The sequence below is a fragment of the Dysidea avara genome, chromosome 1 (assembly GCF_963678975.1).
Source record: "Dysidea avara chromosome 1, odDysAvar1.4, whole genome shotgun sequence".
Classification (NCBI taxonomy): Eukaryota; Metazoa; Porifera; class Demospongiae; order Dictyoceratida; family Dysideidae; genus Dysidea; species Dysidea avara.
Genome location: NC_089272.1, coordinates 47,901,600 through 47,920,015, shown reverse-complemented (window position 1 = coordinate 47,920,015; position 18,416 = coordinate 47,901,600). Strand labels below are relative to the sequence as shown.

The 18,416-nt window shown below is 34.9% G+C and overlaps 1 protein-coding gene across 1 annotated transcript; it reads left to right on the top strand.

Annotated features, from left to right (window-relative positions):
- The first annotated feature begins 2,368 nt into the window (after positions 1 to 2,368).
- On the top strand, positions 2,369 to 6,678 carry LOC136266167 (protein NLRC5-like). The gene is made up of 2 exons (XM_066061161.1): positions 2,369 to 6,411; positions 6,611 to 6,678. Exon 1 carries the CDS (start codon positions 2,397 to 2,399, stop codon positions 6,384 to 6,386), a length of 3,990 nt encoding a protein of 1,329 aa, XP_065917233.1. The 5' UTR covers positions 2,369 to 2,396; the 3' UTR covers positions 6,387 to 6,411; positions 6,611 to 6,678.
- Positions 6,679 to 18,416: the final 11,738 nt, after the last annotated feature.

Here is an 18,416-nt window from a genome sequence, read left to right as displayed (position 1 = left end):
TTTGGGAGTCAAATTTCAATTCAGTGCAAGAGTGGTATAGTGTATTGGTAAAGCAAAAACTTGATAAAATTCATGTTATTGGTTCTCATACTAATAATTGCTTCTTTGCAGCACTTGCAAGTGTTTTACCAAACCAAGATAAACTTGTTGACTTGTTCGTTTATGATCTATTTATGCCTAATGGAATTATAAATGGGTTGGTAGATATTTCTTTGTCAAGTAATAACACTTCTGGTATATGGCTTATTGTCAGCAGTGGCAATATCCAAGGAACAATTAAAACCAATTCACTGGATAATGATTTATCACCCTTGGAAATGCTGAACCTTGGTGTGTGTATTAGGAGTGTTGATGGATGTCAGTGGAAGAAAAATGTTCAGAAATGTATGAAGTATAGTAAATTTGTGTTGCACACCTTAATTGAGTATGTGGCGTACAACAAATATTATTTTTGTAACTTACAAATTTTGCTGGCTGAGGATAATACTCTGTTTGCTTCCAACACTACAATAGAGGATATTGCTACAATGGTAAACATCACCAATGAACAACTGTGTATGTTTCTGTATAACTGTAATCTAAACACTTCAAAATGTGAAAAAAAAATTTTTGAAACTTGCAAAGTACTTTTTGTTATCAATACCCATTTATGCGAATACAGTATAAAATTATTTTTTACAACACTAACATTACAAGAATTGTTTCTTCATGGTAGTTTTGATGTTGACACTGATGACTTGATAAAGTTTGTAACAAACTGCTATAGTATCACTTCATCACTACTAGTTACAGATGGTATGATGATAGGACACAATCCTACTTCTAAGCAGATTGCACTAGCATTTCAGTTGGAACCATCAATAACTGTTTGGAAGATACCAAATGGTCAAGTTACTGCAGATGTGTTTTACCAGTTAACAAGTTGGTTAACAACTATTCCTAATAAATGGACTGAATTAGATTTTGAAGGATGTAATATTTCTTATATTGAGTGTAAAATTATCCACCAGTATCTGAATTATAATTTCAGTGATTCAAGTGTTAAGAGATTAATCTTTTCTTTTGAGTGTTTGACTACTTCAATAATATCTATTCTGATAGATATTATCTTGATTTGCAAAATTCAGCAATGCTTTGTGCGTAGTTTAGTATATAATGATGATGATTGCTTTCGTATGGACACATTGATTAAAAGAATTATGAATTCAGTAGTTACTCCAGACAAAATTTGCCTTTCTGTAGCTACCAGTGTGTACAAGTCTTGCTTCTTTTACAATGCAGATTTGGATGACATGGTAGTTCTGGATGATCTAGTAAGAGAAGTATACATTATCAACTGTAATACTAAAACGTCAAGCCAAGTGTTGTTTTGGTTAGATAGCCATTTTAATGGAAGTCTGGAAGTTGCAATGTACAATGACAATGATACTGATGGCCAAATAATTTACAGTATGGTTTCAAATGCTGATACTCTGCATTTGCATTCTGCAAACAAGAAATTTGCATTATTAACAAATAATGCTTTTTATAGTTTCAATGTAACACAAAACCATTTACAGTTCTTACATCAACTAAGAACATGGAGGTGTTGTAGTGTGGAACTGAGTATATCTGAAGAAGTTAGAAACAAAAGTAAACCTTTAGTGCAGCAGACAAAACTTGAAGCAGTACATTTTGTCACAAAAGAATTTCGAACATTTAATGCATTGCAACTTGATATCCTACATAGAAACCAAATAACTTTGAAAAGGTTTGAGATCAATAACTACAGCATCACTGATGAATATGCAGGTGATGTAGCAGACATTGTATCTTGTAGTGCAAACTTAGAGGAAGTCTACTTGAATAACAACAATCTTAAAGCAAAATCTGCTTTTAAAATCATGAAAAGTTTGCAAGGTATTGCAGGATTGCAAAAGTTGTGTTTTAGAAATAACTGTGTTACTGACATGGTAGTAAACCTTATAGTAACAATATTATCTCAACATGTTCAATTACAAGTGCTTGATTTAAGCAACAATAAACTTGATGCACAAAACACTTTAAAGATCTTAAATGCATTGCACAATTTTAGAAAACTTAGAGTGTTTAGATTAGCAAACAGTAATGTTAACACCGAGGCAGCAGAGCTCATGGCATGCATTTTTTGTCAAAATGCACAATTACAAGAACTTGAATTGAGTGGAAATAAACTTCAAGCAAAAGGATGCATAGCAATCTGCTCAGCTTTACAAAGAGTTTCATCATTCAATAAACTTTTTATTGATGGCAACAATATTACTGATGAAGCAGCAGAGGATTTAGCAGCCTTTTCATCTCAACAGACTATAATAGAAGAACTTGACTTTAGCAGAAACAAATTTATGGAAAAGTTCAAAAATTTGAAGACATTAAAAATGGCAAATTGTGACATCAATGATGTAACAGCAGAATTAATGGTAAGCATTATCTGTCACAATGGCAAGTTGCAAGAACTTGATTTAAGTGGAAATAATCTCCAATCTAAGGGTTGTGGAGTGATCTGCAACGGACTAAAGCAACTATCAATGTTATTTAAGCTTTTTCTCAGTAATAACAGCATCACTGATGCAGCAGCAGATGATATAGCAGCAACTCTGGCACATAATTTACAGCTTAAAGAATTACATTTAAATATGAATTGTTTCAAAGCTGAAAGTGTTGGTAAAATTGCAGCAGCTTTAAAGAATACTGTAACACTGATGAAACTGTGTATAGAAAGCAATTGTATAAACAATGGAGCAGTAGATGATATAGTAGATATTTTATCCCATAATACTCAAATACAAGTAATTAAGCTGCAGATTAACAGTTTACAAGTAAATGGCTGCATAAAAATTTCTAAAGCTTTGAAATATACTTGTACACTTTTGCAACTGGTTATAGTAAACAGCAACATAACTAGTGAGTCAGCAGAGAGCATAGCAGCTGTGTTGTCTCATAATACTCAGTTGCAGGAGCTAACCTTGGACAGAAACTACCTTAATGTAACAGGTATCATGAAAATTTTTAAAAGTCTAAAGCATACTTCCACTTTAGTCAAGTTAAGTATACAGGACAATCATTGTACTGAAGATGCAGCGTGTGACATAGCACATGTTATATCTCACAACACTGGACTACAGGAACTAAATTTACAAGGAAATAATCTTCAAACCACTGGCTGTGTAGCAATCTGTACAACACTACAATATGTTTCGACATTAATCAAACTTGATCTTAGCCATAACAATATTACTAGTGAATCAGCAAGTACTATAGCAATTGTTTTGTCTCATAATACTCAACTGCAAGAGCTAATTTTAGATGGAAATCATCTTGCACTAAGTGGTATTATCACAGTTTTACAAGCCTTAGGTAATACTTCAAGTTTGGTGAAACTAGGTTTTAAAGATAACCAATGTACTAAAGATGCAGCATTTGACATAACACTTGTTATATCTCATAATACTGAACTACAAGAGCTTGATTTACAAGGAAATAATCTTCAAACCACTGGCTGTGTAGCAATCTGTACAACACTACAATATGTTTCAACATTAATCAAACTTGATCTTAGCCATAACAATATTACTAGTGAATCAGCTGACAGTATATTAGCTGTGTTGTCTCATAATACACAATTGCAAGATTTAAATTTGGATGGAAACTTCCTTCAAGATATGGGAATGGCAACAGTGTTGAAAGGTTTACATTGCACTCCATCTTTGGTTAAGCTAAGTTTACAGGACAATCACTGTACTGATGTTGCAACTGCACATGACATAGCACGTGTTATAGCTTTTAATACTGGGCTGCAAGAACTTAATTTACATGGAAATAGTCTTCAAACTTTTGCAATAGTAAAAGCCCTTCAAAAAATTTCAACAGTGACTAAATTGAATATAGATGGTATTTGTGATGAATCAGCAGATGATATAGTAGCATTTTTAAGAAAAAATACTCTATTGCAAGAGCTAGTTCTGAGTAAGAATCAACTTTATACTGTTGTAGGCTCTATAAAACCAACCACTCTTACAAACTTGAAAGTACTGAGAATCGTAAAAAGTAGTGTAGGAGCAAACTTTATAGCAGATATAATACAACATTGTGTGCAACTAGAAGAAGTTGATTTGCAAGGCAATAATCTGAAGTCTAAAGGATGTGTAATAGTTTGCAAATCACTTAAACAACATTCATCTTTATCTAAACTGGTTCTCAGTGATAACAGTATTAGTGATGAAGCAGCAGGTGACATAGGAAATGTTTTGCTCTGTAATAGACAGTTGAAAGAACTTTACATAAATGGAAATCTTTTTCAAGCAAGTGGTGTTCATATAATTGTAGTAAGTTTGCAAAATACTTTGACACTAATCAAATTGTACATGGGAAATAGCAATATTAGTAAGGAAGCAGTACACGATGTAGCAGATATCATATCCCATAATACTGAACTACAAGAACTTGAGCTAGAAATAAGTAATCTTCACTCAATTGCTTGTAATGTATTACTGCAAGCTTTACAACATACTTCAACTTTGCTTAAATTGATCATAGTAAACGGTAACATTAGTAGTGGATCAGCAGACAATATAGCAGGTGTGTTGTGTCATAACACTCAACTGCAAGAATTAGTTTTAGATGGAAATCATCTCAAAGTGACAGGCATTACTAAAGTATTGCAAGGCTTAAAGAACAGCTCAAGTTTGGTTAAACTAAGCATTAAAGATAACCATTGTACTCAAGATGCAGCATTTGTCATAGCACTTATTATATCTCATAACACTGGACTAAAAGAACTCAATATACAAGGAAATGATCTTCAGACTGCAGGTATTGTGATAATTGCAAAAGCACTTCAGACGATTTCTACAATGGTTAAACTTAATATCAGTGACAACAACATATCTCATGAAGCAACTGGTGCCATTGTAGATTTCTTACACACAAATACTCAACTGCAAGAGCTTTGTCTTAGTAAGAATCAATTTACACTACCAGGCACTTTTCACATTGCAAGGGCTATTGTAAATTTCACTAATCTGAATGTATTAAGAATTGCAAACTGTGATGTTGGATTCAGTGCTGCAGAGCTCATAGCAGGTATTAAGCATTTGAAAGAGCTTGATTTGAGTGGCAATTATCTAGAAGCGATTGGTTGCATAACAGTCTGTACATCATTAAAACAATCTTCAATTCTGACTGAGTTTTGTATCAGTAACAATAATATTACTGATATAGCAGCAGATAGCATAGCAAACTTTCTGTCTCATAATAATCAAATCCAAAAGCTGGACCTTGGTAAAAACAGGTTCAGTGAAGCTAGCACAATAAAGATTATAAAAGCTTTGCAAACTTTTACTAATTTAGAAGTGTTAATGCTAGCAAATAGTAACATCACCAGCACAACTGGAGAATTATTAGCAAAAGTTCTGTTCCATAATGTACAGTTGCAAGAGCTCAACCTGTGTGGGAATAGTCTTCAAGCTAAGGGTTACTCTGCAATCTGTGTAGCATTACAAAACTGTTTATCATTGATTAAGCTTGATCTTAGCAGTAATGTTATCACCGATGAAGGAACATATGATCTGACAAGTGTTACATTACACAATACACAATTGAAAGAAGTGCACATAAGCAATAATGCTTTTCAAGCCAGAGGAATTAAGAAAATAGCAGTAGCACTCAAAACTACTTCAACCCTTATAAAATTATACATGGGAAACAACAACATCAGTAATGAAGCAGTAAATGATATAGCAAACATTGTATCTCGTAATACTCAACTGCAAGAACTTGAGTTGCAAATAAGTAATCTTCAATCATCTGATTGTAGTAAACTTTCAAAATCTTTGAATCATTGTTCGGCACTCCTTAAGCTGTTTATAGTGGAAAGTGATATTACAAGTGATTCAGCCGATAGTATAGCGGCTGTGCTGACTCATAATACTCAATTACAAGAACTGAACATAGATGGAAATTTACTTGGAAAAAAAGGCATAATAATTATTCTAAAAGGTTTGAACAATGTTTCAACACTGCTTAAATTAAGTATGCAAAATAATCACTGTACTGAAGATGCAGCACCTGATATAGCTAATGTTATATCTCATAATACTGGACTACAAGAACTAAATGTACAAGGAAATGATCTTCAAACTGAAGGGATTATCATTGTTGCAAAAGCACTACAAGGTATTTCAACATTGATTAGTTTGAACATTGAGGATAACAACGTTTCTGACAGAGCAATAAATGATATAAAATCTGTCCTTAATGTAAATACTGGGTTACAAGAAGTATACTTCCAGGACAATTGGTTTACTAAATATGGTGTTCAACGTATTATGGATGTGTTCAAAGGAAAAACATTTAGTAGTAGAATCTGATTTGTTCAACTTTTTAAAGCTATAGGTATGTACATGCATGTGTATTATTGTATTTTAAGTAACTATAGCTAGTTTATAAGTATATTAAACATTTGCTAGGCACCTAACATTTGTACTTTTGTTAATGTACATTAACTTGTCTATATTAGTTATACACATTATTTAATTTCCCCATTTTGACACCTTACATCAAAGATACCAAATGTGGTATATTTCTTACCTAGGAGTGGTATAGCTAGTCACTTTTGCTGACATGGCAGGATATGTACCACTTTTACACCTCGGATCAAAGAAAAACCAGTGCATATTGCACTGGTTCAGGAATGTTAACAACCAGTCTGGGAAAACCGGTACGGTCTTATCACCTATAAAGTATCGAGAAATATCAGTTTTAACTGAGTATTCAGTATGCTGTAACTTGCCAATATCTGATGCTACAGATGTACATGTACAAAATTTCACACGATTTACACCAATTCGTTACCTTCAAGAGCATCCACTGTATGAGTACCAACTGCTAATAAGTTTCATGCCTTTTTTGATAGTTTTAAACTCAATGTTGATTCTACTAGCTAGGCAAACTCCATGGGGTGGGAGGCAGGGGCCCAGGGCAATTATATCAACATATCATTGCTATCACGATAAAAACATGAGGCGATAAGTTTGTACCTATATATATTGTGCTTTTTTCCTACACTCCTCTTTGAAAGATCAGCTATTCTGAACAGAGGAGTCTAATCAATCAAAAATCAAACCAAGTCATTGAACTTTAGATGACTTTGTGTACTCACACTAGCACTCAGTTGCACTTCAAACTTCATTATGAAAAGGATCAGTAGGGCAAGAATTGTTATCATCTGAAAGCGTTTAAAGTGTGGTTATTAGCAATTATCATATGGGAGTGAGACACCACAACAACATATGAATGCTTTAACAATTGTAAAATTAATGATCAATGTAATTATTTTGTCTGGTACCTGCCCAGGTGCAGTTCTAAGGGGGTTTAACCGGTTTCCGGAAACCTGTCAGCTTTTTGAGATTGAAAAAATAATTTAAAACGCTCAATAAACTTTATTATTATATAGCCTCAATATTTCAAGGGGAAAAAATTTCGCTGATTCCTATGGTGTAGTATTTGTGTCAAAACATACAGTATATTTTATGTATAGTATATGGAGAAAATTTTTGTTAAGGTGATGTGGGTGAAACCAGGTGCTAAAATTATAATGAGTTGTTCAATTATTTTTTCATAGGGTAGGTAGAATATTTATGAAGTCGGTGAAATATTTATGAGGACAGCATAAACAAATTAAAAACTGCACACAAATTAATTTTTTATAAGGTGATGAATATTTGTGAGGGCGGTTTAATGAATTAAATGGCTACACAATTAATCATCTTGAATTTGGTATGGGCAGTTAAATTTGGTCCCATGAATGTGGTAGCTAATATCTGGCATGCAAAAAGCAACTGTGGTGATTGCTTTGTTAGAAAGTTTTGTATTAAATGAATTCAGTGTCCAGCACACTTGCTACATGACATACATGTATACTCATAAACTATTCTAAGGGGGGCCATGCTCCCCCCCCCTGCTGAAAAATAACTTTAAACAATCTTGGGGAAAAGTTGCAGTATAGATTGACATTGTTATTTTAAGCATTTTCCATGTTTTTAACATATATTTTAGGCTGTTTTGAAGCCTTCAAATTGCAAAAATCCTGCAGCTTCTCGAGGTTGCACCCCCAGACCCCCCTGAAATTCTATAGTCATACAACAATAGTCATGCTGTTCCCTACTTGGCCCCCCTGTAGGTCAGGTCTAGAACCACCACTGCATGTACTATGGAAGTCTAGCAGATTAACATGCATGGCAGCTGCATGTGAAATATTCTTGTACATGACTGTGTATTTGCACTGTTTGTCTTTGGTTTCCTCACTTACAGTAGCTACTTTACATGCCATCTTGTTAATCATAGGTTCTTTTCTTTCTCGGTTTTGGTCATCCCTTTTAGGGGTCATGCTCCATGCAGCTTCAGTTGGTGAAATACTGCAGTTTTCTTTTTCTATTCTTTGTTCGATATAATTATAGGTTTGAATTCTCTTTGTAGGTGCAGGCTTTGTAGTTATAAAAATTATAAAGGATATTTGTGCAGTTATATTGATTATACAATCATGCAGTCAATTCAAGTAGCTGCTTAGTATACGTAGTGCTCAGCTGTTATTGTGTTCCAGTGGATCATGCCACTAATGCAAGCATGTATGAGTATTGCTATCACAAGCATCTTTCTGCTGCTAGCCTACTGCTGCTGCCACTGCATGTTCACTGATCATTTGACACATTACAGCTTAAACAGTTACCAATGTGTATCATCCATCAAAATATTTAATACCTTGGAGTGATAATTAACAGTAATCTTACTTGGTCTAATCGTGTCACCTACATTACTCACAAGGAAAAAAATGTCAGAGCTTTTGGAATCTAAAACATTGCCCTCCATCAATTAAGATAAAATGTTACAAGTCTTAAGTTTGCTCCATTCTAGAATACTGATCCACTGTGTGGGCCCTACACACATCACAACACATTCAGAAATTCGAATTGGTTCAATGCCGTATGGCTAAATTTCACTTGCAAGGAATTTCACACGTTTTCTAGTAGTTTTTAAAGTTAATTAATCATTATCAGCATCCATATAGAAAGATGCAAAGTTGTGGAAATTTTCAACCTTGTCACACACACACTAAATCTTTAAGTTACATCCTTGCGGTAATTGACTGTTCTATTAAAGTATCATTCTAGTGTATTTAATCTCCCTATTCTAAATAAATTATGTAGTCCACACAAAGTTTACACAAGCTGTAGGACCAGGAGTCCTACAGACCTTCAGCACTTGTTCTGTAAAGTAATATAATTAAAGCAATATTTTGGTTCCACAAGAAGTATATAAGTCACTCTCTAGAGTTCCTATGGATATAGATTCATAAAATTAACAGGGAGAAAACATTTTGATGGCCTGGCAGACTCCTGTAAGCATTCAAGGGTAAATTGGATGGCAAGCTGTTCTTGTAGGGTCATGGAGACTATTTTATTCTTTCTGCACTTTTTCAAATGCACTTAATATAACATCTTCACACTGCAGGCTGTAGAACTTGGAGTCACAGCTGTACAGTTATATAAATAAAGTTGTTGGTACATTTTGGCTATTATTCTGCAGAATTGCAGCATTCCCTTTTGTCCCCTGATTCTCAAGATATCTCTGAGGCTGTTTGCGATGTTCTACTATCTGTAGCTAATAAAAGTTTATCTAAGAATCACACTGTCACTTTTGCTAAGGTTGCAGGCAACAATCTGCAGTCATCCCATGTAAGTTATTGTAATTCCAGGCTTGTATCATTGACTGTGCAGGATAAATTCCCGGCTTCATGCGCAGGCTTGTCCTCTATGGAAAAGATTTTTGATGTATGGACTATCAGAAAAGCAACTATCATCAACTCAGCCTACAACTAATTGACGTTTCAACTAGTTGTTCCATGGCTCTTGATCAGTGAAGACACACTTGGTGCCATGATTCAGTTTCGCAGGTATTTGTTCACAATTTTCATATAGCTTTAACCTAAGCTTTATGCTGATCTTCCAGGCAATCTCTCTCCATCAAGTACCTTTCCTCTCTCATCATCATTAAGCAGACATGACTTGGTTTTGGTTTCTTCTGATTCAATCATAAAACTCTCAGTGGTTACTAATACTAAGCACAATTTTACGGCTGCCAGTCATAGGTCTTTGTTGCAAAACCTTTAACATACTGTGCTATCTGCTGAACTTGTGATTTGGATGATTTTATGCCAGCAATGATATCAAAGTTAAGTGAAATTTTTCATCTACCAAAAAGGTCTGTCCACTCAATTATCTTAAACAAGCAGCTAAAGTTGCAGTCTTCTGTTTTAATGCTAGATTGTCAGCATCATGAGACATTATTGTCAATCTATTGGACTAATCTTTATTTCTGTTGTTTTGTGTTTGTGCATGTCTTTGTCTTTGTGTGTATATGTTTGTTTTATGTCTTGCTAGAGCTCAGTGATTATAATTTGGTACCCCTGAGTCTAGGCTCCGTCACTAAATATTATGACATCATTTCTATTTTAAACAAAGTCATATCCTATGAGTGTATTAAAAATTAGCCTAAGTATGCCATTAAACCTTTTTGCAGTGGATGCTTCTACAAAAAACAGTGTATGTAACTATTTTAGCACTAGCTACAGCTATACATACAGGCACATTTTCTTGGATTGATTTCTATGACCCACATGGATTGTGACTACAATTGCAATTGCAAGTGATTAGTGCCCAGTAATCATGATTATGTGATTAATTGCATTCTGTGTATATTCTGAGCTGAATACCTTCATTTTGAAAGGTTTGACAGTCAGTCTTTATTTCATGACATGAGGCTATAGCATTACTTATGTTACAGGTTTGTTCTAAGTAGTGTTGCAGTTGATTAATTGTGTTATCAATATAATCACTCAGTCCTGTACAAAATCTCTAATACCAGCATATGGTTTTTTTGTTAGAAACATTTAATTTTTGCTACTGTATATTACGTAGCTTGTCTAGTGAATGTTGCTATCAGTAACTCTTGCTATAAGCCAAAATGATTACAGACAAATCTCTCTAATCTGACACCATGGCTAGAATCCCATCTAATCCAATCAAGTTGTCATATACCAACACTTTTGTATAGAAAATAACCTCTGTAATTTGACACCTCTGTACTCTGTAATCTGACAAAGATTCAATCTCCTAGATTCAGTAATGCATTGTTTTTTTACCTATTTAATCTACTAACAATAGCATTAAACAAATAAAATTTAATTTTAAGCAATGAAAGCATACAATAACAGGAAGCTATAATATTAACAAATTTCAAAAATTAGAAAGTGTTTTGTGTTTCATTTTACTTGTAATTCATTGCATAATCTGACATAATACTAGATATTGTACAGTGTTGGGTCACAGCAGGTGTTACTTGATAATCCAACAACATCCTAAATTTATGGCTCTCATTGAGATTGTATGACACCATAGTAGTGGTTGCTAAGCAACCACAAACAGCATTTAAACAGCTTAAATAACATTTATATTAGCTAGCAACTGTTGTCATGGACTACTGTTGAAGAAGATTACTAACTTTGGCTATGTGCATACACCTCATTGCATGCTTAACATGAATTTCTGAACAACACACATAATTATGTAGTGTAATTATTGATGAAAGATGAAAATAGCCAAATGATTGGAAATTGCTGTAATGACTTCCTGGTGGAAGTATTAATTTGCTACATTGTGATACGTATTCAATGATATACTAAGTTGAAATAATAGTCAGGCACAGTTGCATACAGGTGTAGGAATAGAAGCATGAAAACATGTTTTTCTAATTTCTTAAATAGATGCAAGCAAATAATATTTTGGTCTATATTAGTGTAAAGGGCAAGTCATTAATATTATTATCATCTCTCCTTTATCAGAGACTATATAGTATCGAAGGATTACAGACAGTCAAAGCAGTAATATTGCCATACATATAGCTACTCTGTTATGGTTGTAGCTATTACTCAGTTTAGTTAGCTATACACAGCAGCTGAGCAGCAGCAGTAATAGAAAGATACTTGTGATAGCCATAGCCATATGTATGTGTCTGCAATATAGTGGCATGATCCACTGGAAAAAAATTAACACTATGTAAGCCACCTGACGCAACTATGTGGAGTTTAGATCGATAACTGCACCAAATATCCTTATAGTTTATATAAAGCCTGCATCTACAAATCTATATACAGAACCTATAACTGAACAATGAGACTGCAGCATTAGGTCAACTGAAGCTGGAACATGACATTTAAATGGATGACCAGAAATGAGAACCTATGATTCACAAGATGGTATGCCGAGTAGTTACTATATAAGTAAGGAAACCAAATACCAGCAAGTACACTGTCATATGTGAGATGGTTACATGTGCAGCTGCCATGCACGTTAATCTGCTAGACTTGCCATAGCTATAGTACATGTATCCAGACAAGACTGAAGTATATACATCATATAGCAAGTGTGCTGGATAATGAATTCATTCAGTGCAAAACTCTCTAACAAAGCAACCACCACATGGCACAGTTGCTTTTTGCATGCCAGATATTAGCTATACCAGACTCATGGGACCAAAGTTAACAGCCCTCAATATTGAATGGACCTGATCAAAAATTAATTGTACAACATTTTAATTCATTAGACTACCCTCACAAATATTCATCACCCTATCAAAAATAAGCAGTGTGCAGTTTTAATTTATTTTATGCCGCCCTCATAAATATTTCACCACCCTCATAAATATTCTACCTCCCCTGTCAAAAAAATAATTGAGCAACTCATTATAATTTCAGCACCTGGCTTCACCCACATCACCTTCACAAAAATTTACTCCGTATACTATCATATGTTTTGATACAAATACTACACCATAAGCTAGCACTCATTATTACTACACACAGAATAATAAGGGATACCAAGAAATGGGTGTTTAACACAATAAATTCCCTCTAGATTCTTTATAATGAATGGCTTCTTTCAGTTCAGTCCCAGCACCTTTCGTCAGAGCTCATTAATCAACCCCCTAACAGAGTAGTCTTCTGAAGCACTGCCAAAGATGCAATTCTCTTTACAGCAACCAGGAAGACTGTACAGGCATAGCCCAGCTATTCAAACCTGAATGGGACAAACAAATGTATTATAGCAATAGCATTTAACTGCTAGAGACCAGAAATTTGTCATGTTACGTTGTAACTTGAATCCCCCTTACTGAATTTGCCTTCGCAGTGATCATGTTGATATACTGTGTCCATTTTAGGTTGCTGTCCAGCAATAACAACACCCAGGTACTTGATATTTAGCTTACTAGTGGTATTAAGCTAGTTATAGGCAGTGTTGGGACAGTTACTTTTTAAAAGTAACTATTACATAATTATTACTTGCAACAGAACTATTTAGTTACAGTTACATATCACCCAAAAAATAAAGCAACAACAATAATATTACATAATTATATTACAATTTGTGTGCACAGCCTTAAACTGTCATGTGTGAAACTACATGTACCACCTTATCATGTGACATGATTGCGTTGTTGGGCAATGTGCAAATCTTGGTTATAAATAAGAACCTGCCACAGCTTGGTGAATATTTAATAAGCTTCATTCAGTAGGCTTCATTACTTCATTGTGGCTAGGCATTACTCGGCAACGAGATTAGTAACTTTGTTACTTGTAGTAATAAAATTACGTAATATTAGACTCGTTACAGTAACTGTATATTGCTCACCCTGTTACTTAGGTAACGCGTTACATTTGTAAGTAAAGGAGCTTGAGTTATATTACCTGTTTTTATAGCGTATTTCGTTACTACTTAGTTACCACAAAAGTAATAATTATTATGCAACGCGCTACATAGCTAAGTAACGCGTTATCTCCAACACTGGCTATAGGTGTTGGATAGGTATCAGAACTAGAAAATTGTAGCTAGTGAGATAACTGTACATGTATAATTATGACTGCTGAAGTATGCCCAGCAAACGTAAATCTGAACTACTGCAAACTAAGCCGGATTTTACCGAGTGCCACTTGTGTTTTATTCTTGATAGCTATGCCATGGTCGGTCATGGTGGTATGTGGTCTTTGGACAATTTACAGACAATATAGTAGTAGTTGTTTCTCTATTACGAGTGCTGCACACAAACACTAGAGTAAGTAGAGTTGCTTGAAGTTCAAGATCTTCAGTCTACACATCGTGACCTGGATGCAAACGACTCAAAAAGTCATGATCAACTACAAAATTATAGTAATAGACTAGATAGTAGATGTCCAGAAAATTGTATGTATTTTAACAACAGTAGTTCGTAAGATTTGTTGTTTTGTTATAGAACTGAAGTAGCCATGCATATTGGAACAATTTAAAATATCAGCTGATTCTACCTTCTTAGCTCTTAATGACCAGCTATGGCTTAATGATTGTTATCCTTGGACTCCACTATTTACCAGAACCAGTGTCTGCATTAATGTAGTGCTGATGGGACACATGGACATACATGACAACTTTTAATCAGAAGTGATCGATGCTGTGTACTGTTTACCTCAGTAAATTGCAGTATACCTTCTGAAGTTAACCACTGTTAAAATTTCAGTGTACTTGTAACACCCCTGTTCCCTGTTTAACTGGAAAAGTAATAGGCTGTTGTGACTGCACTCTATGAAAGCAAAACAGGGTTATAGCCACACTCATGGGTGCTGTCTATTATATAACACCCCAAAATGATGTGTTGCAACACCCCTTTAGTTCTATAGCAGTATGTGTCAGGGGGCTACGATTGCACCTCTTTAGTAACATCCCAAAAATGATGCATTGCAAAACTCTTTTTAGTTCTGTAGCACCATGTGTCAGGGAGCTACGATTGCACATATTCTATAATGCCCCAAAATGATGCATTGCAATACCCCTTTGGTTCTGCAGCACCTTATGTCAGGGGCTATGATTACATCTGTTCTATTACACTTAATGATGCATTATTGTAACACCACTTTTTGCTCTGTAGTGCTGTGTGTCAAGGGGTTGTGACCACACTTTAAGAATTAATTACTGCAAGAATACTTGTTGCAATCAACACCACCAAATTAAAAGATCACTGCAGCAAAAAGTGGTACAGCACCTCAGACTGATACAACACTTCATGGTTATCAATACCTCTATGGGCTAACAACACTCCACACTTGATTCTAGAGTCTATTAATGTCTATGGCAGCAAAACCTCCAGAAAAATACAGCAGTATATTCTTATGCTAGAGTCCAAACGGGATCCAGTATTGTCATTTATCAATATATGCCTCAAGTAGATGGACAAAAAATCCCATAGGATGACTCTAGCACTCTATACTGGTTACACATCTATGATAAGCCACAGTTATGACAATCATATTAGAAAGGTTTATTGTACTTACCACCACACCACTTCACAGTTGTGAAGTGGATCACCCAAAACTATAATTTTCATGACGTTCTTGTATTTGGTGTATGATTATTGTAATTGTGTCTTACATGTTTGGTTTTATAAGTTTGTGTTGCATTGTATACGTCTAAACAGCAGAGACAATTAGTACAGTGACCCATCTATTATCTGAACCCAGAGTGTGTTCAGATAATTGAAATGAAACTCTGAAAACTGTTCAATTGGTAATATAATGCACACTTATTCTAACAAAAAACCATTTCTACAGTTTAGATAATGCCATATAATGGAAGGACCACTGTAATACGTCATCAAACATAAAGACAACTTTAACATATTCGGTCTCAACACCTCAGTAGTAATACCTAAAAGTATAGCAAGATCTGTGAAAGACACCTCCCAGAGTCTTCCTTCGGCAACCCCAATTGCAATATGTGCACTGAGTATTTCTAGCTGACAGCTGACTACATATACAATGGACCAAAGAATCATAGAACATCGTAGCTAAGCATTTTCTATCATGGAACAATTAGTAATAACATTTACATACAGAGCTCATATCCACTAAAACTGATTTGAGCCTGAACCACTCACACTGTTGCTAGCTACAGAGGATCTGCTGAGTAAAATCCCAGGCGGTACTCTGGCCAGTAGCCAATACCTTTCATGTGCCAGTAACAACAGCACACAGAGTAACGAAACTAGTCTGGAGTAGCCTTTAAGATAAGAAATTCCCTGCCTGAACGGCAGTTCTACATTTTTTGGTCCGCCCTTTCATGCAGTTATTAATCAACCTTCTAAAGAATTGCCAGAGATGTACTTCTCTTCCACTTCTAGTGTGAGTTCTCTTCACCACCAAAAGAAGGATCAACGATAAAACACGATCATGTCAGATTAGGTTAGGAAATTAGGTTAGTAGGATTAGAGTTAGGGTATGGGTTAGAACTACTTTAAAACTCTCATGATCGTGTTTTATTGATGATCCCAAAAGAATACTGTAAACACAATACACAGGGCAAACTATTACACGGTTCACCAGTACAGTGGTTCACCAATATGCCTGGTGGATGCATATATAGGAAAAATTTGAATTATATAATGAAGATCACGTGTTGAAATGCTCTACCCTTATCCTAAAGTTGGAAACCAGTCAGCAATTTTTTCTAGAACCCGCCCTTATACATCCCCAAAATAGTTATTTTATTCCACCATAATTTCCAGTGATGTATTAGCTACTGCTAAAATTATTACTTTAATAGCATTGAAACAGAGAAATTGTAATGTGGTAGCTATGGCTTCATATAGCTTTTTTGTCATTCTCTTTTGTATACAATAGTGAACCACCATTGGCTGTTAAAGAAAAAACATAATCTCAAAATTTATCAATATTATTGCTTACTAGATAAAGTTGCAAGTAGCAAAATATGAAATACGTAGCAACCTATTACATGTGTATTGGAAAGGTTTATCAAGTAGTAAGTCCTGCCTCCAGATTGATGTTATTTTTTTCTACGGGGGTAGTTTTTCTGTAAAGTTTATACAATTAGGATAATATGTTGTACACAAAACTGACCAGACACTCAGTAGCTAGTGATCATGCATTGGGACCTTTTGATCAGTACCATTGCACTCATGCAGGTTTGATCAGCTCATCTAAGGTTCGCCAAGCTGTGTATAAACTGTTTTGTTTTAATTAATTTATATGTGTATGTGTTCTTTCTTGTTTTTTGTAGCTGTGTTTTCTCTGTATTTGTCCCCTCCGTTTTGGTTTTGTATCTTCTAGGGAAACACCCTTGTACAGGCTCTGCCTTTTGGTGTCACCTTGTCTTTTTTGACAAATCAGATAATAATAATATATAATAATTGATTCCCCTGTTACATACGCATATACAGTATGACAAACACAAGAACAAAGATATAAAACACAGTCACCTATTGCAAGATTTACTTTTCTTTTCGTTTATACCATGGAGTGCCTATAGACAAAATAAAATCGAATTTTTACTGCCAACACGATACTAAATCTACATGCAATATAAAACTTCAGGGGCGTAGGGAGGGGGGTGTTCCAAGGGGTTCAGGAACCCGGACCCTTGTAAATTTAGACTTGTGAGTTTACAGCAGGACTCAAACACACGATTTTAATACTGTGGCGGGACAAAACAAATGAGTAATAGTGTAAGGCACAGCACAACAATTTATAAAGCTTGCATTCATCTCTCAGGGAAGGATTTACAGAGGTAACTTGAGCCCTCCTGAAGCTTGTTTAAAGATCGATATACTCTAATAGAGCAGTCAGGTATATACTCTAATAGAGCAGTCACGTATACTCTAATAGAACATGCTTCATTAATGGAATTTTTCAGACATTCTAACATTAAATACAAAACTGAGCATGACCTTATACTGCTATAGCGTTGGTGTGCAGTGTTTAAAGGTATAGAACTCCAGTGATTTATCAATTGTGCATGCAAAATGAATTCATGCTATGCATATCTGTAGTAATAATGTTTTGATTGTCAGTCATTCAATTTGCATCAGTGGATTCATGCTTCCTATACCAGTGGGATAACTATCACTTAAAGATGTCTAATTTATTATGTGTCTCTATGGGTCATGCTGTCTGTTTCCACTAGGTAGCTTTATCTAGTACTGGCTTCATCCCAGGCTGAGGAGCACTTATATTGTCTTAAAGTCTCCAATTCTGTTACGTAAGTTAGGTAATCCAAAGGCTGCAGCACATAGACCTTCAGTGCTGGTCACTGTAAAGCTTTAATAGTAGTGGTAATAATAATAATATGTATTATAGACTAATTTTTGCAAAAAAATATAGCAATTTGTTAAGTTTTGATTGACCAGACCCCTGATTCTGTTAGAACCTCCTTCAAAAAATCCTGACTATACCCCTGAAAACAGCAGACTGTAGTACCACACACCTCATAAATCAACCAAACCGCATTTGTTTGCTGCTGACATTG